The 15293-nt window shown below is 47.2% G+C and overlaps 1 protein-coding gene across 3 annotated transcripts in view; it reads right to left on the reverse strand.

Annotated features, from left to right (window-relative positions):
• The window catches only part of LOC141564566 (uncharacterized), a 76344-nt gene extending 65519 nt beyond the window's left edge, over nucleotides 1–10825 (reverse strand). For all 3 annotated transcript variants that reach the window (XM_074307183.1, XM_074307182.1, XM_074307179.1), the window contains exons 1-2: nucleotides 10730–10825; nucleotides 2225–2365 (exon numbers count right to left, since the gene is read on the reverse strand). In XM_074307183.1, the coding sequence (XP_074163284.1) occupies nucleotides 2225–2257 (33 nt within the window). In that variant the 5' untranslated portion in view covers nucleotides 2258–2365; nucleotides 10730–10825. The remainder of the gene's footprint in view (nucleotides 1–2224; nucleotides 2366–10729) is intronic.
• Nucleotides 10826–15293: the final 4468 nt, after the last annotated feature.

The raw sequence follows: 15293 nt of genomic DNA on the forward strand, positions 1-15293 counted from the left end.
ATACCTGATTTCTCACCTGACCTCTTGCTAAGGTGGGATTTCTCCTGGAAGCTTATCCCTGGGATAATCTCATCAGCATGTAACACCTCCTCAGCCTTGCTAATCCACCTCATCCCTACCTCTGCCTCTCTGGTGAGACTATAGACTAACACCTGCAAATCTCCACTGACAGTGAGGGCTCAGGTCACACATCTCCCCTTTTCTCATCTGGATGCACTATGTCAGAATTCTGACATCTCCACTATATCCCAGTGTCTGCATCTCCTTTTCAGCTTCCCTTTGGTCTGTTTTCCCCTTAAAAAGTGTAAGCTTCTTGAGGCCTGGACAATACTTTTTTTGGGTAATTGAAATCCCACACCTTACCACAGTGGCTAGTACACAGTAGGTGCATAATAAGTACTTATCGACTACTGACTGAATTTTGCTATTTCTTTTGCTGTAGAAGCCCACCAAGACTGGACAACCCCTACTTTTCAACCTTCATATGTCTGACTTTCTACCACTTTCTCTTTCATCAGGCCTCCTTGATATACCAGGAGAAAGATGATCAATCCATCTCCAGGCTCTGGAGATTTTCTCTGGCTCTCCAAAAGGGCTATTTTGGCCTCCTGAGTTCCTTCAAGTCTTAACTAAAATCTCACCTCGTCTAGGAAACCCCTTCATTCTGCCGCTGCCTTCCTTCTTTAATCACATCTTATTAATCTGTTGCTAGCTTATTTGTTTGTAACCTCCCCCCATTAAATTGTGAGTTCCCTGAGAGCAGACACTGCAGTTTCACATTTCCATCCTTTTGGTTTCTTCCTGAAAACATTTTATTTGTGTACTACTTGGAATCCAAATTTCACTTAGTTTCCTTTCCTATTACTGAATTTCTGAACACTTGAACTACTATTTTCCGACTTTTCGAGATTCCCAAGAATTTAAAGAATTTTCCTTTTCACTTATTTCCTAAGTCATTCATTTGCATTATAGTCACTCTTTCAGCATGCCCACCACTAGGCACAGAGCCTGGTACACAGGAGGCACTATCTAAATGCATACTGGGTAACTCCTTACATTCTCTCCTTCTCAAAAGCTCTTCATGTCACCTTACTGGGGGCTTCCTTCCTCCATTCTCTAAGAAAGTGGGAGCTCTGTCTTTGCAAATGCCAACCACCTACAAGGGCATCTGATGCCCTCATCCTGTGCTGTCTCCCCAGTAGTGGGCATCCTCAATCACCTCTACCACTTTTCCCTCTTCTCAAATTTTCTACCTTTCTCTATCAACTAGTTCTGTTCCTACTGATTCAAACATATGTCTGCCCCATTCTTAAGGAAACCTTCCCTAAATTCTCACGACCCACTCAGCTACCATTCTATCTCACTTCCTTGTCTTATCCAAACTCCTTGAAAAATCTGTCTGAATTTTCTATTGCCCTCTCACAATCACTTCTTAGTCCTTATAAAGTGGCTTTTCCTCACTCTCCTGAAAGTGTTCTCTCGTTTTCTGGCTACTTGTCTCCTCTATTAGAATGTAAGCTTTTCAGAGGAGGGATTATTCCATTATCTGTAGTTTTTTCTCCTCACAACTGATACAGTGCTGGGCATAGAACAGCCCTATTCAGACAAGACTCATGGGAAGGGGTTTTCCTCGACCTGTAGTTGCTACAGGGGAGAGCCTGGCCACAAGAAATGAGGAGGGTTAATACTTCCTAGCTGTGTGACCCTGGGCAAGTCACTTAACTCCAATTGCCTCAGCAAAAAAAAAAAAAAAAGAAAGGGAAAGGGAAAGGGAAAGGGAAAGGGAAAGGGAAAGGGAAAGGGAAAGGGAAAGGAAAAGGAAAAGGAAAAGGAAAAGGAAAAGGAAAAGGAAAAGGAAGAAAAGAAATGGAAGGAGACTGGGTATGCAGAGACAGGGGGGTGACTGGCATGCAAGAAGAGCCAAGACAGGATGTCCATGGACAGGGACTAACAAGTTTTCCCTTTCCCTCATAATGAGGATCCACAAATATATAGAGAGGGCAGCAATGGAGGAGCAAGGAGAGGAGTCAGGGCTCAAGGTAAAAAGGTGACGCTGATATATTTCAAACACAGAAGACAGAGGGAAAGTGTGGCTACTGCTCAATTTCACGTGAAGGTTACACAGAAACAAGCCAGAGATGGCGGCTCATAGGCCATCCTCCACATCAATGGAGATGGCCACACTGGCGAATGCTGATCAGGACTGGGGATGGATGGCACTCACCTGAGCCAGGGCTCTCTGGGTCCCAGGGGCCATGTCCTCTGGTTCTGGGCTCCCTGCTTGGGCCAGGCCTTAGTCTGCTGCAAACTGGGTGGAGGAAGGACAAGGATGATGTCTTCCCCTTCTTCCTAGACAGGAGTCTGGCTACAGGGATTTAGAGAGAACAGAGCCTCAGAGGAGCTACCAGGCACTTGTAGGGACACAGTCCGATCAAAAACGGAGGGCAGCAGGGAGGGTCAGACCCGAGCAAGTTCTCCCATGAAGATGACTTTCCCCTCCCTCATTCCTTCTCGTCCAGCCCATTAAGCCCCAGAAACCCAAGAGACAGAAGGGAGCTGAGATGGAAGAGACCAGGCAGAATGACTCCTGACCCAGAGCTCTCCCTGCAGCTGACGCCATGGCAGCTCAGTGATAATGGGGGGTGGGGGGATGTAGCATCCCAGAACCAGTGAGGCATGTCAAGGAGCATGGACAGATATCAGGGTCAGGTGTTAGGATTACTAGGTGAGAACTCAGGTTGTCTGGACAATTACAAGGTGAGAACTCAGGTTGACTTGACAGTTCTCTGGCTCAGACCTGTAAAGGGAGTTTACACCTTAGGAATCCTAGAAGGAGCAAGCTCATTGGTTGAAGTGGTTCTTCCCAGAAGCCCTTGAAGCAGAAAAATTTTGGAATACAAGGTTTTGCAAGGACTCTGCTCCTCCCCCACGCCTCACTTGCAGTTCCCATCCTCCCTTGTCTTTACCTCCTATTCAAGTCACCACTAAAATTCCACTTTCTGTGGATATCTTCAACATAAAGAAGATCCAACTCACTTCCAGTTGATCAATGATGGACAGAAACAACTACACCCAGAGAAGGAACACTGGGAAGTGAATGTAAGTTGTTAGCACTACTGTCTATCTACCCAGGTTACTTATACCTTCGGAAGCTAATACTTAACGTGCAACAAGAAAATTGGATTTACACACATATATTGTAATACATGTAAAATGTATGGGATTGCCTGTCATCTAGGGGAGGGAGGAGAGGGAGGGAGGGGAAAATCTGGAAAAATGAATACAAGGGATAATGTTATAAAAAAATTACTCATGCATATATACTGTCAAAAAATGTATAATTATAAAATTAATAAATAAAATAAAATAAAATAACATAGCTGGACTAGTTAAAAAAAAATTCCACTTTCCTCAAGAAACCTTTCTTGGTCTACCTTCTCTTTGACTTCCCGAGATCTATGCTATGCGTATCTTATATGGTAGAAACAAATATTTATTAAGGGCCTACTATGTGCCAGGCAGAAGTGCTTTACAAATATTATTTCATCTTATCCTAACAATAATTCTCGTCATGTAGGTCCTCCTACCTCCATTTTACAGTTGAGCCTGAGCCCAACTCTCTAGGAAGTATCTGAGATTTGAACTCAGGCATTCCTGCCTCCAGGCCCAAAACTCTGCCCACTGGACATATGAGCTTTTGACTGTGTGCAGAAATATATCTATGTATGTAATTGTTAGCAAGTTTTCTCCTGTTTTCCTTTCACATTCTTGGAACCCAAGACCCTATGATTTGCTTGGACCACACCAGATGCTTACTAAAAACTTGTTGCCTTAATGACTTGATTAAACCCAATAGAAAGAGTGCTCCCTAAAAGGAGGATCTGTTTACCCCCAACACTTGCCACAGTGCCTAGTACATAGTCAATATTTGCCACCAGTGAGTTCCTAAATCATGGGCATTGGAACCCTCCTCCTATTTTTGGCATTTCAAGATGTGATACCATTAAGCGTATTCATGGAAGAGGTCCCATTTTGAATCAAGATCAGGGTCAATTGAGAACGAGTTGGTTCAAACATAGAAGTGGATGCAGCAAAATAACAGTATAAATATGTATATAAATATATTATATATTTAATATTACATTTATTTATATATATTAAATATATTATATTTAACATATACTTTAACATATTTAACATAGTATTGGACTACTGCCATCTAGGGGAGGGGGTAGAAGGAGGGAAAAAGTTGGAACAGAAGTTTTTGCAAGGGTCAATGTTGAAAAATTACCTATGCATATGTTTTGTCAATAAAAACTATAATGAAAAAAATTTATAGAAGTAGAATACATCACATTTTATGTGGAATTTTATAATTTTTATAGACTTACTTACTTTTTTCCAGGAAGTTCTTTTCCAGGTGACAAGATTTTATGACCTCACTCAAAGAAAAGGTCTCAAAGTAGCAGGAAGTACTTCCAAAGAACTTCCAACTTAAGTAGAATTTAAAGGGTCTTTTGTACTTTTCCCAAATATAAAGTTATTAATATTTTTTTAAGCAAAATGGGGCTAATTGCATACCTAACAGTCTTTAAACATTGTTACCACACTTTCTAACAGCTTAATTCATTTCAAAACATTTAGGTCAAAAAAAAAAAAAAAAGTTAATTTCTTAACACTACAATTAGATCAGTTTCTAGAAATTATTTTTCAAATAGAATTTCTTGTATAAGTTTCTCAAAATCACAGTAAAAGAAAAATTAGGAACATAATTTAAACAATGTTACAGATTTAAAACAAATCTTAATGCTTTGACAAAACAGATTTGAAATAAAACTTCCTGCCAATCAAATAACATGAGTTAAGCTGAATATACTTCTGAATTATTTTATATAGAAAATTACTTTATCTACTTTTCAACTTGACACTCTAAAATCAGTATTCAGATATCAGTATAATTTTCTTCCAATGATGTTTTAATTCTGAACCTATTGCCTTAAAGACAAGTTTTAAGTGCATTTTACATGAAGGCATGAGAATAAAATGTCACAATTATCCTAAGAGGAGAATAGATGGAATTATATTTTATTTTATTTTATTTAGAATTTTTTTTCCACAGTATATATGCATGAGCAAATTTTTTTTATAACATTATCCCTTGTATTCATTTTTTCCAAATTATCCCCCTCTCCCTCACTCCCTCCCCCCCCCCATGACAGGCAATCCCATTCATTTTACATGTGTTACAATATAACCTAGATACAATATATGTGTGTAAATACCATTTTCTTGTTGCACATTAAGTATTAGATTCCAAAGGTATAAGTAACCTGGGTCGATAGACAATAGTGCTAACAATTTACATTCACTTCCCAGTGTTCCTTCTCTGGGTGTAGTTATTTCTGTCCATCATTGATCAACTGGAAGTGAGTTGGATCTTCTGTATGTTGAAGATTTCCACTTCTAGATGGAATTTTAAATGAGACAACACTGTCATTTAATTTAAGACAAATTCAGTCCCATCAGAACTGGAGTTACAATTCAAATGGTATCATAATAGAATTTCAATTTTCCCAAGGGTCATTTGCTGCCAAGACCTCAAAATGTAAAGCCCATTCCTTTATGTTAGACTCCTGCCAAAGTTTTATTATGGAAGTCTTTTTATTTAGATGGAAAAATGTTTAAGACCAGAGCAGGATAGAGAGTAGGAGGTGATGGACAAGTGAGGGAGGAGTTCCAAAGGATCATTAGCCCTTGGTAATGGCAATGTGAAATTCCTTGTAGAGGAAATCGGTCAACTAGGAGACAACCAAGGCATTCCCATAGCCATGGCATCACAATTGATGGGGGGGGACCAGAAATAGCAGCATAGGAAGACAGGGGCCCGAGTTCCCGAGTCTATCAGTAGGGCAAAAGAATGATCCCAAGGCTTTAGGCCACAGGTGTCGAGGGTCTCTTGGATCCTGCTTGGCCCACTGAGGCTCCTATAGCCTTTTTTGCTTCCCAGAAGGCCCCAACTTCCTATGTAAGCTCTGCTTTGGACTCCTCCTCCTGGCAGACCCCCAGCTGCAAGCAGTTAACTGGGATACTACCATCTAGAAATCCTGTGCTTGCAGGTCTCAGGTAGGCCTGGGTCAGGCAACAAGAGGTTCCATGGTCTTCTGTACTCTTAGTGACCAGCCTTGGCCCTTGATGCCCTCTTCATGCCCTGCTGTTAGGTTCTTACTAAGTGCTAATGAGATAATGAGATATTAGGTTCTAAGTGCTAAGTCAATACTTGACAATTCTCTAGTTCCGGCCTTTCCTGGGGAAGAGCTTGCATGCTTAGGAGGAGCAAGTTCATTGGTTGAAGTAATTCTTCCCAGAAGCCCTTGCATTATCCCACGCCCATTCTCTGGGAGGATAAAGAGGGCAGCTCTGGAGGAAAAAGGGAGTTGTTTCTGGACCAGACTTGAGGCTGCTCTCTGCAGGAAGGGAAGTCGGCTCTCTACAGGAAGAAGAATCTGTCCCAGAGATTTGAGTTGACACAGCAGATCTCCCAAAGAGCAATCGGCAGCTTCTGGAGACAACAGCACATTACACCCTGCTTTCCCCTTTCTTCCACCTTCATGCCCTGCTTTCTCTTTTCTTTACCCTTCATGCCTTGCTTCCCCTTTTCTTTCTCTTTCATGCCCTGCTTCCCCTTTTCTTTACCCTTCACTCTCTGCTTCCCCCCTTTCTTCCACCTTCATGCCCTGCTTTCTGAGTGGGAAGAGTTCTCAACTAGCACAACCCTTATCACCTGACTGCTGTTTTCTGTCTATCTTTATGTTTCCTAATTTCTTCCCTCTTTTAACTCAGGGAACACAATCACATCTTTTACATTCAGATCCCCTAAAAGTAGCCACTGAAGCTTTCATAAAGCAAGTGGATAACCGTTGTCAAAAGTGAATTTTTGAGAAAATGACTCCATTTGATGCTACAGTGCAGTGGTCCTCAAACTTGTTAAATAGGGGGCCAGTTCACTGTCCCTCAGACTGTTGGAGGGCCGGATTACAGTAAAAACAAAAACTCACCCTGTCTCCACCCCTCAGCCCATTTGCCATAACGAGGCAGGCCGTATAAACATCCTCAGCGGCCGCATCTGGCTGGTGGGCCGTAGTTTGAGAACCCTTGCTATAGTGACTGTTTTTATGTCAATGTATTGAAGGTTCCCTTCCCTCCCCAATACTTTTAAGAAAACTCAGACTTACTTCCTGTTCTATCTCTAATAAGGGATTAGAAAATGTTGATTAACTACCTGACTAATGAAGCAGATAATTTTCTTTGGATTTGTGTAAGCAGCTTAGCTAAAGACTTCCATAAGACCTTTCTAACCCCAAGCCTAAATTCACAGTCTTTTTCTTTTTCTTTCCCAGTGCCCTCACCTGATTTTTGCAAGCCTTCCTATAAGCCCTAACTGGCCTATGCAAATTTTATGTAGTGTAGCTCAGGAGAGTGTTTCTTTGTCATCTATGGAAGTGTCTGTCACACAGATACATGTCTGTCACCTACTAATGGAGTGCATCACATTGTTGAGTAGATAAATAAAACATGGGAGACCTGTCTGTAGCTTGTTCTAGCTTAGTAGCTACCAAGGTCCTGGAAAATGCATGCAACACGGCATATCAAGAGTTACCTCATCACTTAACATCAGCAACTTTTATGGAGTTGTTAAAAAGCTTTATGAAAAGAGGTCCAGGTAATTTTGGTGGCGAGAATTTCAGTCAAGCAGACGGCCCAAAAAGAAAGGTGCTGCAAAAGGAGTTTGGGACCAGCCAATGGAGGCAAAACCCCATGGGTACCCCTCCCTTCTAGAGACTCTGCAGTCCTCCTGCTGTTGACTTCTGGACCTTGGGACTCAACCTCAGCCTTTCAAGCATCACTTCACTTTCCACTCAGGAGAACCTCCCCTTCCCTGACCAATGTATTGCATGAAAATCAAGGGAAACTGAGAGACAATTGATCAGTTTGTTAATTTGGCCAACAACAACTAATGAATTGGGTTGGTGCTCTCTCTCAATGATCAAAGACCCCAAAAGCAGGGCTCACCATCTTCAATATAGTTTTGGGGAATACAGACATGGTTAAGGAAGACAATATGATTGGTTACAGGGTAGACAAAGATTACACTGGTTATTTTTTTTTTTAAAGCAGGTAGCGTGCCCACATGGGACTAGTGACCACCCCTCTCGGACTACTAAGGAACGTTAACTGTTTCATGGGAGCCCTCAGCATCTGGCGGACCTAACTGAGCTAGTCAGATTGTCAGATTAGGTAAAACGATAAGACACAAGGACATGGCCGATATTCCTTGTGGGAATAACAAGTTACCTTGGGTTTTAACTCAGGAAACATGCAGCAGTTATAAAATTAAGACAGCATAAAATCAGTTAAACCCATTTAGCAGAAACTCAAGGTCACACTAACTTTTGATACTTTCTCCACTGGTCTTGGCTTCCTTTGTTACAACAAACCTCCCCTCTTCCCTCTCCCTTTTGGTCTACAAAGACCAACTCCCCAGCCCAAGGCCCTTCTCTACCCAGTATTCTCCTAGAGAAGGCAGCAAAGGGTATGTGCAGGAGCCCAGGAAATGTATTTGTATTTGTGTCTCCTGGACGTTTGTATCTTCCTCTGCACCGGATTCCAGCCCAAGGAAACAGGTCATAAATGATTGTCATACAAAAAGAGAGGAGATCCAACCCCATTCTATATCCCCCACCACCTGAGTCCTCATTCCCATCTCTCCACCCTACCATCCCTAAATTTCATCCTAATCCCACCCAGCTCTCCCACTGAGAGTAGAGGTAGACAGACTGTGGGCCCCACGCTAAAATAATTGGCAAAGACAGGAGATATTGATTAATAAATAATTGGCAAAGACAGGAGATAAATAATTGGGAAAGGCAGCAGATAACAGGAAGAATGCGACTGGGTGAAAAATATGGCCTGAGCAACACTTCCAGGAGGAGAGGCTGCTGAGAAATGGAGGCAGGAGGGGAGTGCGAGGTGCGAACGGGCCTCAAGCTGGTGCTGGGAGAAGGGGGAGCTTCCTGTGGACCCAGAAGGCGCTAATGCCGAGGGACGCGTTCCCCCGCATCCCACGGCTGCCTCGTGACCAGGCCGGTGGTGGCCACTTCTCCCACTGGTGCATTCTGAATGTCCTCGCTGGGGAAAGGCCCGGGCCAACAGCCCCTCACTGGCCACTTCCTGGCCTTCCCCTTTGCGGCTGCTCTTCAAGTCTTCTCTAGCCCCCAACCCCCCCCCCCCCCCAAGCTGGGCTACTTCAGCTAGGAGACTATTCCTTTGTGCTGGCAGCAGAAGCATCCCTGGGGCTGAGCACAGTGACTGGCACACAGCAAGCACTTACTAAATGCTCACAGACTGACTCTCCCATCTGCCCTCCCCCTAGAAGGCTGGTTCCCTTAGAAACTGGCAGAAATGTACAAAGTTTCCGTATTGCTCCAGGCCGGGGTCCCTAAGAGGAGGAGTCCCGATGACGTCATGCAGAGGCCTCCCTCCCGCTCCCACACTCATAGGGGTTCTGGGGCCCTCCTCCCCCACCAGCCCAAGGTCTCCCTGACTCCATGCCGGCGCTGTGACAGCCCATGGCAGTACCCAGCCAGGCTGGGGGCAGGGAGGAGGGAAGGGGCTCCCAAGAAGTGTTATCACCCCCTCTCTGCCCACGCAGGGTGACTGGCCGAGCAGGAGAAGCAGCTGCTCTGAAATCCTTCCCCCCTCTCCCAGGAGCACGCAGGACCATCAGGGACCAAGGGGGAAGCCCATGCAAAACTGGGGGTTCAGCCCCGCTCCCCCAGACACCCTGCCCCCACCGGGAAACACCGATGCACAAGCACCCAACCGGCCCCCACAGCACACGCACCCACGCAGGTGCAATCACCCCCTGGGACTCGGGTGCACTCACCAGCCCCTCCCCCACCACAGCACACGCACCCACGCAGGTGCAATCTCACACTGGGGCTTGGGCGCACTCACCAGCCCCTCCCCCACCACGGCACACGCACCCACGCAGGTGCAATCTCACACTGGGGCTCGGACGCACTCATCAGCCCCTCCCCCATCACGGTACACGCACCCACGCAGGTGCAATCTCACACTGGGGCTCGGACGCACTCACCAGCCCCTCCCCCATCACGGCACACGCACCCACGCAGGTGCAATCACCCCCTGGACTCGGGCGCACTCACCAGCCCCTCCCCCATCACGGCACACGCACCCACGCAGGTGCAATCACCCCCTGGACTCGGGCGCACTCACCAGCCCTTCCCCCATCACGGCACAGGCACCCACGCAGGTGCAATCTCACACTGGGGCTCGGGCGCACTCACCAGCCCCTCCCCCATCACGGCACATGCACCCACGCAGGTGCAATCTCACACTGGGGCTCGGGCGCACTCACCAGCCCCTCCCCCATCACAGCACACGCACCCACGCAGGTGCAATCACAGTTTCTTGGGCACACTCACCAGCCCCTCCCCCACCGGGGCACGCGCACTACGCACGTGCCATCACACATTTACATGCACGCGCTCTCCGGCCCACAGCCCCTCTCCGTCATATATACACCCATGCACCTACGCAGCGGCCCCAGACCCTCCTCTCTGGCACACGCTCGAACACACCCACGCACACGCATTCCCACACTGCAAGCTTTATGAAAGCTTGCCTGGACGCCCCCTCGCTCACTAACCCGAGCAGGGTCCGCGGGTGTCTTCGGGCTACCCGGGGAGTAAGGAGGAGGGGCTCCCCTGCGGCGCCGGGAGCCGGGCCGCGCCTGCGCACTGACTCCCTCCGCACGTCCTCCCCGCCCCCCACTCACCCAGCGGGGCCCAAGAACAAAGGGCTAAACCAACCACTGGGAAGGGGCGGAGAAGTTGCGCCTGCGCATCTCGAGTTTCCCAGCATGCTCCGGGGTTCTGCAGCGGCCACAGGAGGAGGGGCGAGACCGGGGCGGGGAGTGACGTAATTCTCCACCCAGGCCCGCAGTCGTAGGCGTCCTCCCCACTCCGTTTTCTGCTTCCGGTTCTGGGCTATCCTTTAGAGTTCACGCTCTAGGAGGGCAGGGCCTGTCCGGAGTCTGACCTCCAGCTATGTTCAGGCCAACTCCCGGCGCACGGAAGGCGCCTAATCAGTGCTTGGTGAGGGATCGATCCTCCACCACCGTGAGCCGTGGGGCAGTCCTCAGCCCATTCTTACAGGCAGGGAAACTGAGGCAGAGCTCAAAGTCCTCCGGGAAAGTGCTCCAACGCCTCTCTTCTTTGGGACGCAGGGAGGCCCCCGGGAGGTTGAAGCCCGCGGTGACAGGGCGCCTGCAGCCAGCGGGCTCTGAGAAGCGATCTGGGCCCGGACTCGGGCTGCGCGCCGTCCCTCAGGCTGCTTCTCCCCTCTCGGGCTCTGGCTGCCCCCTCCCCTAGGCTGGCCCGCACCCACCCCTACCTCCCGTTTGAGGCTCCTGACGTAACCAGCCCCTTTCCCAGGCCCCGGGACGCCGGGACGCTGCCCCTGCCTCCGGGCTTCCCGCCCTTAGTCTCACTTCCGGACGAGCTTTCCCGGACCCTAGAGCACCAGCAGATCAGCGCAGAGGGTTTGTTTCTGCGGCCATATCCATAGGGGTCCATCGTCCCAGAACTCGGAACTCACGAGCATCGGGAGACCCGCCGAAGGGTTTCGGAGACCCCCAGGACTCTCCGCGGGCTTCGAGAACCAGCGCTGAAGCGGACCCAGGATCACAGCTTGTCCCCCCCCTGGGGGGCGGTCCCGAAGGGCGGGCGCGGGTTTCCTCTGTTTCTCAGGCGGACAGTTTGTGTCACAGAACGAGCCTGGCCCGGGAGCCATTCTCGGTGCTCCTTCATGGGACCCGAGACCTGGCAAAGGAGAGGGGCTGAGAGCCCTGGGAGGGGCAGGAACGGGGCAGTGCCAGGGGGACGATTCCTGCCCTGCTGCCGGGTCCCCTCCCTCTGACCGAGGAAGCTTCCCTGCGCTCAGGCTGCTCAGCTCCGGGGGGACTGCACGCACCTGGCACGAGGGGCTCCGGCTGCCGGGGGCCATGGCTCTGCTTCCGGGCTGGGTACTCAGAGAGGGAGGACGGGCCTCTGCCCAGGCTGGATCGGAGCTGCCCACAATGAGAGAGAGAGTGCTCTCAGCGCAGGCAGTGGGGAGGGCCCGAGGAGGAGGACTCGCCTCCCCCCCAACTCTTCCCTTTGACCTCATGCCCCTGGCGCAGCCTCCTAGGAGCCAGAAGGGGCTTAGGGATCCAGGTGGACTGAGACCAGGCAGAGCCCCAGTGACCCCTGACCCCGCGCTCTCCTTCCCTCTGATACTCTGGTGGGATAGGAAGATGGGGCAGCTGCCCAACGGCAAAGCTGGAGATAGCACCCCAGGTCTTTGGGATGGGGGGAAAGCCTGGATGTGAAGCAGCCCCAGAAGCCACATCTGGAGGAAGGCCTGATCCTGCCACAGCTGGAGGATCAGGATGTTAGCCAGGAAAGAGGAGGCTCAATGGAAAGGATAGGGGAGTGAGGGGGTCTACCCTCAGAACTACCTGGTCTTGGCCTCCAAAGCAGCTTCCAGAAGAGAAGTCGGGGAAACGAGGGGGGGGGGGGAGTGACCAAAGGTCCTGCTGTGGCATTTTCTGATCTCTGGGAGGGGCCTCACCTGCCCTGACCTAGTGGCCCCACCCACTTCTCCCAAGCCCTACTCCATTACTTGGAAAGCCTTGCTGCACAGGCCCCTTCCCCCCATCCCACCTCAGGCCTCCAGCCTCCACTACAGGGAAAGAAGCCCACCTGGGCCCCACTCCCCAGGCTGCTCCCCTCCCCCATCGGCCCAGCCATTCCCCAGAAGAAGCAGCCTTCTCCCCACCCTCCCACCACACTCTTCCTCACAGCATGTGGCCGCCCTCCAGTCCCCCCTCCCAAGGCCTTCACCCCTTCTTTGAGGAGACCAGATGTGCCCACTCTAAACTGTCCCCATTTCTGGGGCACTCTGGACTTGCCATTCCCTACCCCCACTCCTAAGGGGGCCTTTTCCCAGATCTTGTTGTTGAGGGAGGGCTGGGCAAGGGTCACCTCCAGAGCCATCTGGGTTCAGTGGCCCAGTAGAGATCAGAACCACTTCGGATGGCCTGGGATGCCACGGGAGAGCTTGGCCTGAACTCAAGTACTCCTGGATTTGAGGATGGTTCTTTTTCTATCCTCCCAGCCTGGCTACCATAGTGCATCATGCAATAAAGGAAAGGTGCCAGAAGAGGGGGCCAGGAGCTCCCCAGATGAATAAAATCACTGATCAGTCGTTGGTTTCCTTAACAGTTTTTCTCAAATTCTAGCTTTTCTTATTTTTATTTTTTATTATTAAAGTTTTTATTTTCAAAATATATGTACTAGTACTGGCCTCCATGCTCTCGTTGTTGGAAAGAGCCACACCTATCAGAATTGATCATCATATTGTGAGGGTTGTAAACGATCCTTACCCAAAATGACTACTTAGAGATGAGTCAAAGTAGAAAGCAGAAAGATTGTTTATTATTAAATTTTATGAGAATGAGCAGTCCAACCACAAGATAAGCTCACTGTAGGAGGGCTAAAGAAGTAGTAAAGATACACAGCTTTTATACAAGAGATTACATCACAAGTAAGAGAATTGAGAAGGGGAGGGAGAGGCATCTAATGGGTTGTTGCTATCTGGAGAGATTGGAATGGAAGGTTTCTGTTGCAAATGATTACATCATAAGTTGGGGAACATTGAGAAATAGGTGCCCTCTCCCCTTAATTGAATGTTAGACATGAGTGCCAATAGATCTTCAAAATTTAGATCACTAAGCTAACAGCATTCAATTAATAGTCTAAATATTGATAACATTGAATAGTGATAAATGTCATTTCAGATCAAGTAAATATATCTAAAGGTTAGGTAAATATTGGCTAATACACCATACTTATGCAGATCACAGAGACATAGAAATAATGAATAATAAAAAAATGAATAAAAAGAATTTAAACATTCCTGTAAGTTCTCCACCTTATCTTTACATTCCCCATAATATAACCTTGCTGTTGTCATGTACCATGATCTCCTGATTCTGTTCATTTCACTTAGCATCTAACTTTTTTAAAAATCCTCTCTTTTTGGCTAATATGTAGACGTGTGGATAGTTGACAATTGCATCTTCGATTCTGATCATTACCTCTCCTTGAGTCAAGATCACAAATTCAAGTTATTTAGAAGATACTCATTTTAAGTCAGAAAGAGCTAGCTCTTACCAAACATTAAAGGAGGGGGGTCCAGATGCCATCTTTTATCTGATCTGGAAGATGAAAGCCATTGTTTGATTAACTTTGACTCCTTGTTACAAATATTTCTGGGCCACTTAGTTTTTGATGTCATTTCATTGGTACATATAGCACCTAATGCCTGATTTTGCAGCCTGTATGGCTTTACCCAATGTGTTTGAAAATTTTTCTAGACACCAATAGAGAATATCTTGTTCCCCATCCTCCTGGACAGGGGGTGTACTTTGGCTGGGGAGGGGGACCCTTAGGGTATAGACTGGTCTAGTATGAGACAGAGCAGGATTTCATCTTGGTTCTTATTAGTTGAAATGGAGAGAAAAAGGAAAGTCTGGGGATGAAAAATGAAGCCAAAATAATGAGTAAACATTACATTATATAGATAAATATGTATATGTGCATAAATATACATATTTATACACACACACATTCATACATGTCTTTGAATACCTGATCCTTTTCAAAAATAAATCTTCCTGACTTCAGGTCTGGTTCTCTATTCACTGAGCCATCCAGCTGCCCTACCCACATTACCCCAACATAAGATTCTTAACAGCTATGTGACTCTAGGCAAATCATTTACTTGTTTGCCTTAGTTTTCTCAACTGTAAAATAGGAATAATAATACCTACTTCCTTCCTCTTAAAATTGTACTTATCTTTAAAGTTTATCTCAAATGACAACTCTCCCATGAGATTTATTCTGATCATCCAAATAGAACTGAGCCTTCTTGTGCCTCACATGGCATTTCATACAGCTAATACTCTCTTGAAATCTATAGATATAGATTATACTGTTATTCCAGGAAGACAAGAATCATTTTAATTATCTTTGCTTTGTCCCCAAGTCTACTACAATGCTATATATATAGTAGATGCTTAACAAATGGTTGTTGATTGGATAGATGAACAGGAGCCTGATGCTTTAGCCAATCCAGACCATTTGCTATTCCCTTGAATATAAACTGGT

Source organism: Sminthopsis crassicaudata, chromosome 3, assembly GCF_048593235.1.
Source record: "Sminthopsis crassicaudata isolate SCR6 chromosome 3, ASM4859323v1, whole genome shotgun sequence".
Lineage (NCBI taxonomy): Eukaryota > Metazoa > Chordata > Mammalia > Dasyuromorphia > Dasyuridae > Sminthopsis > Sminthopsis crassicaudata.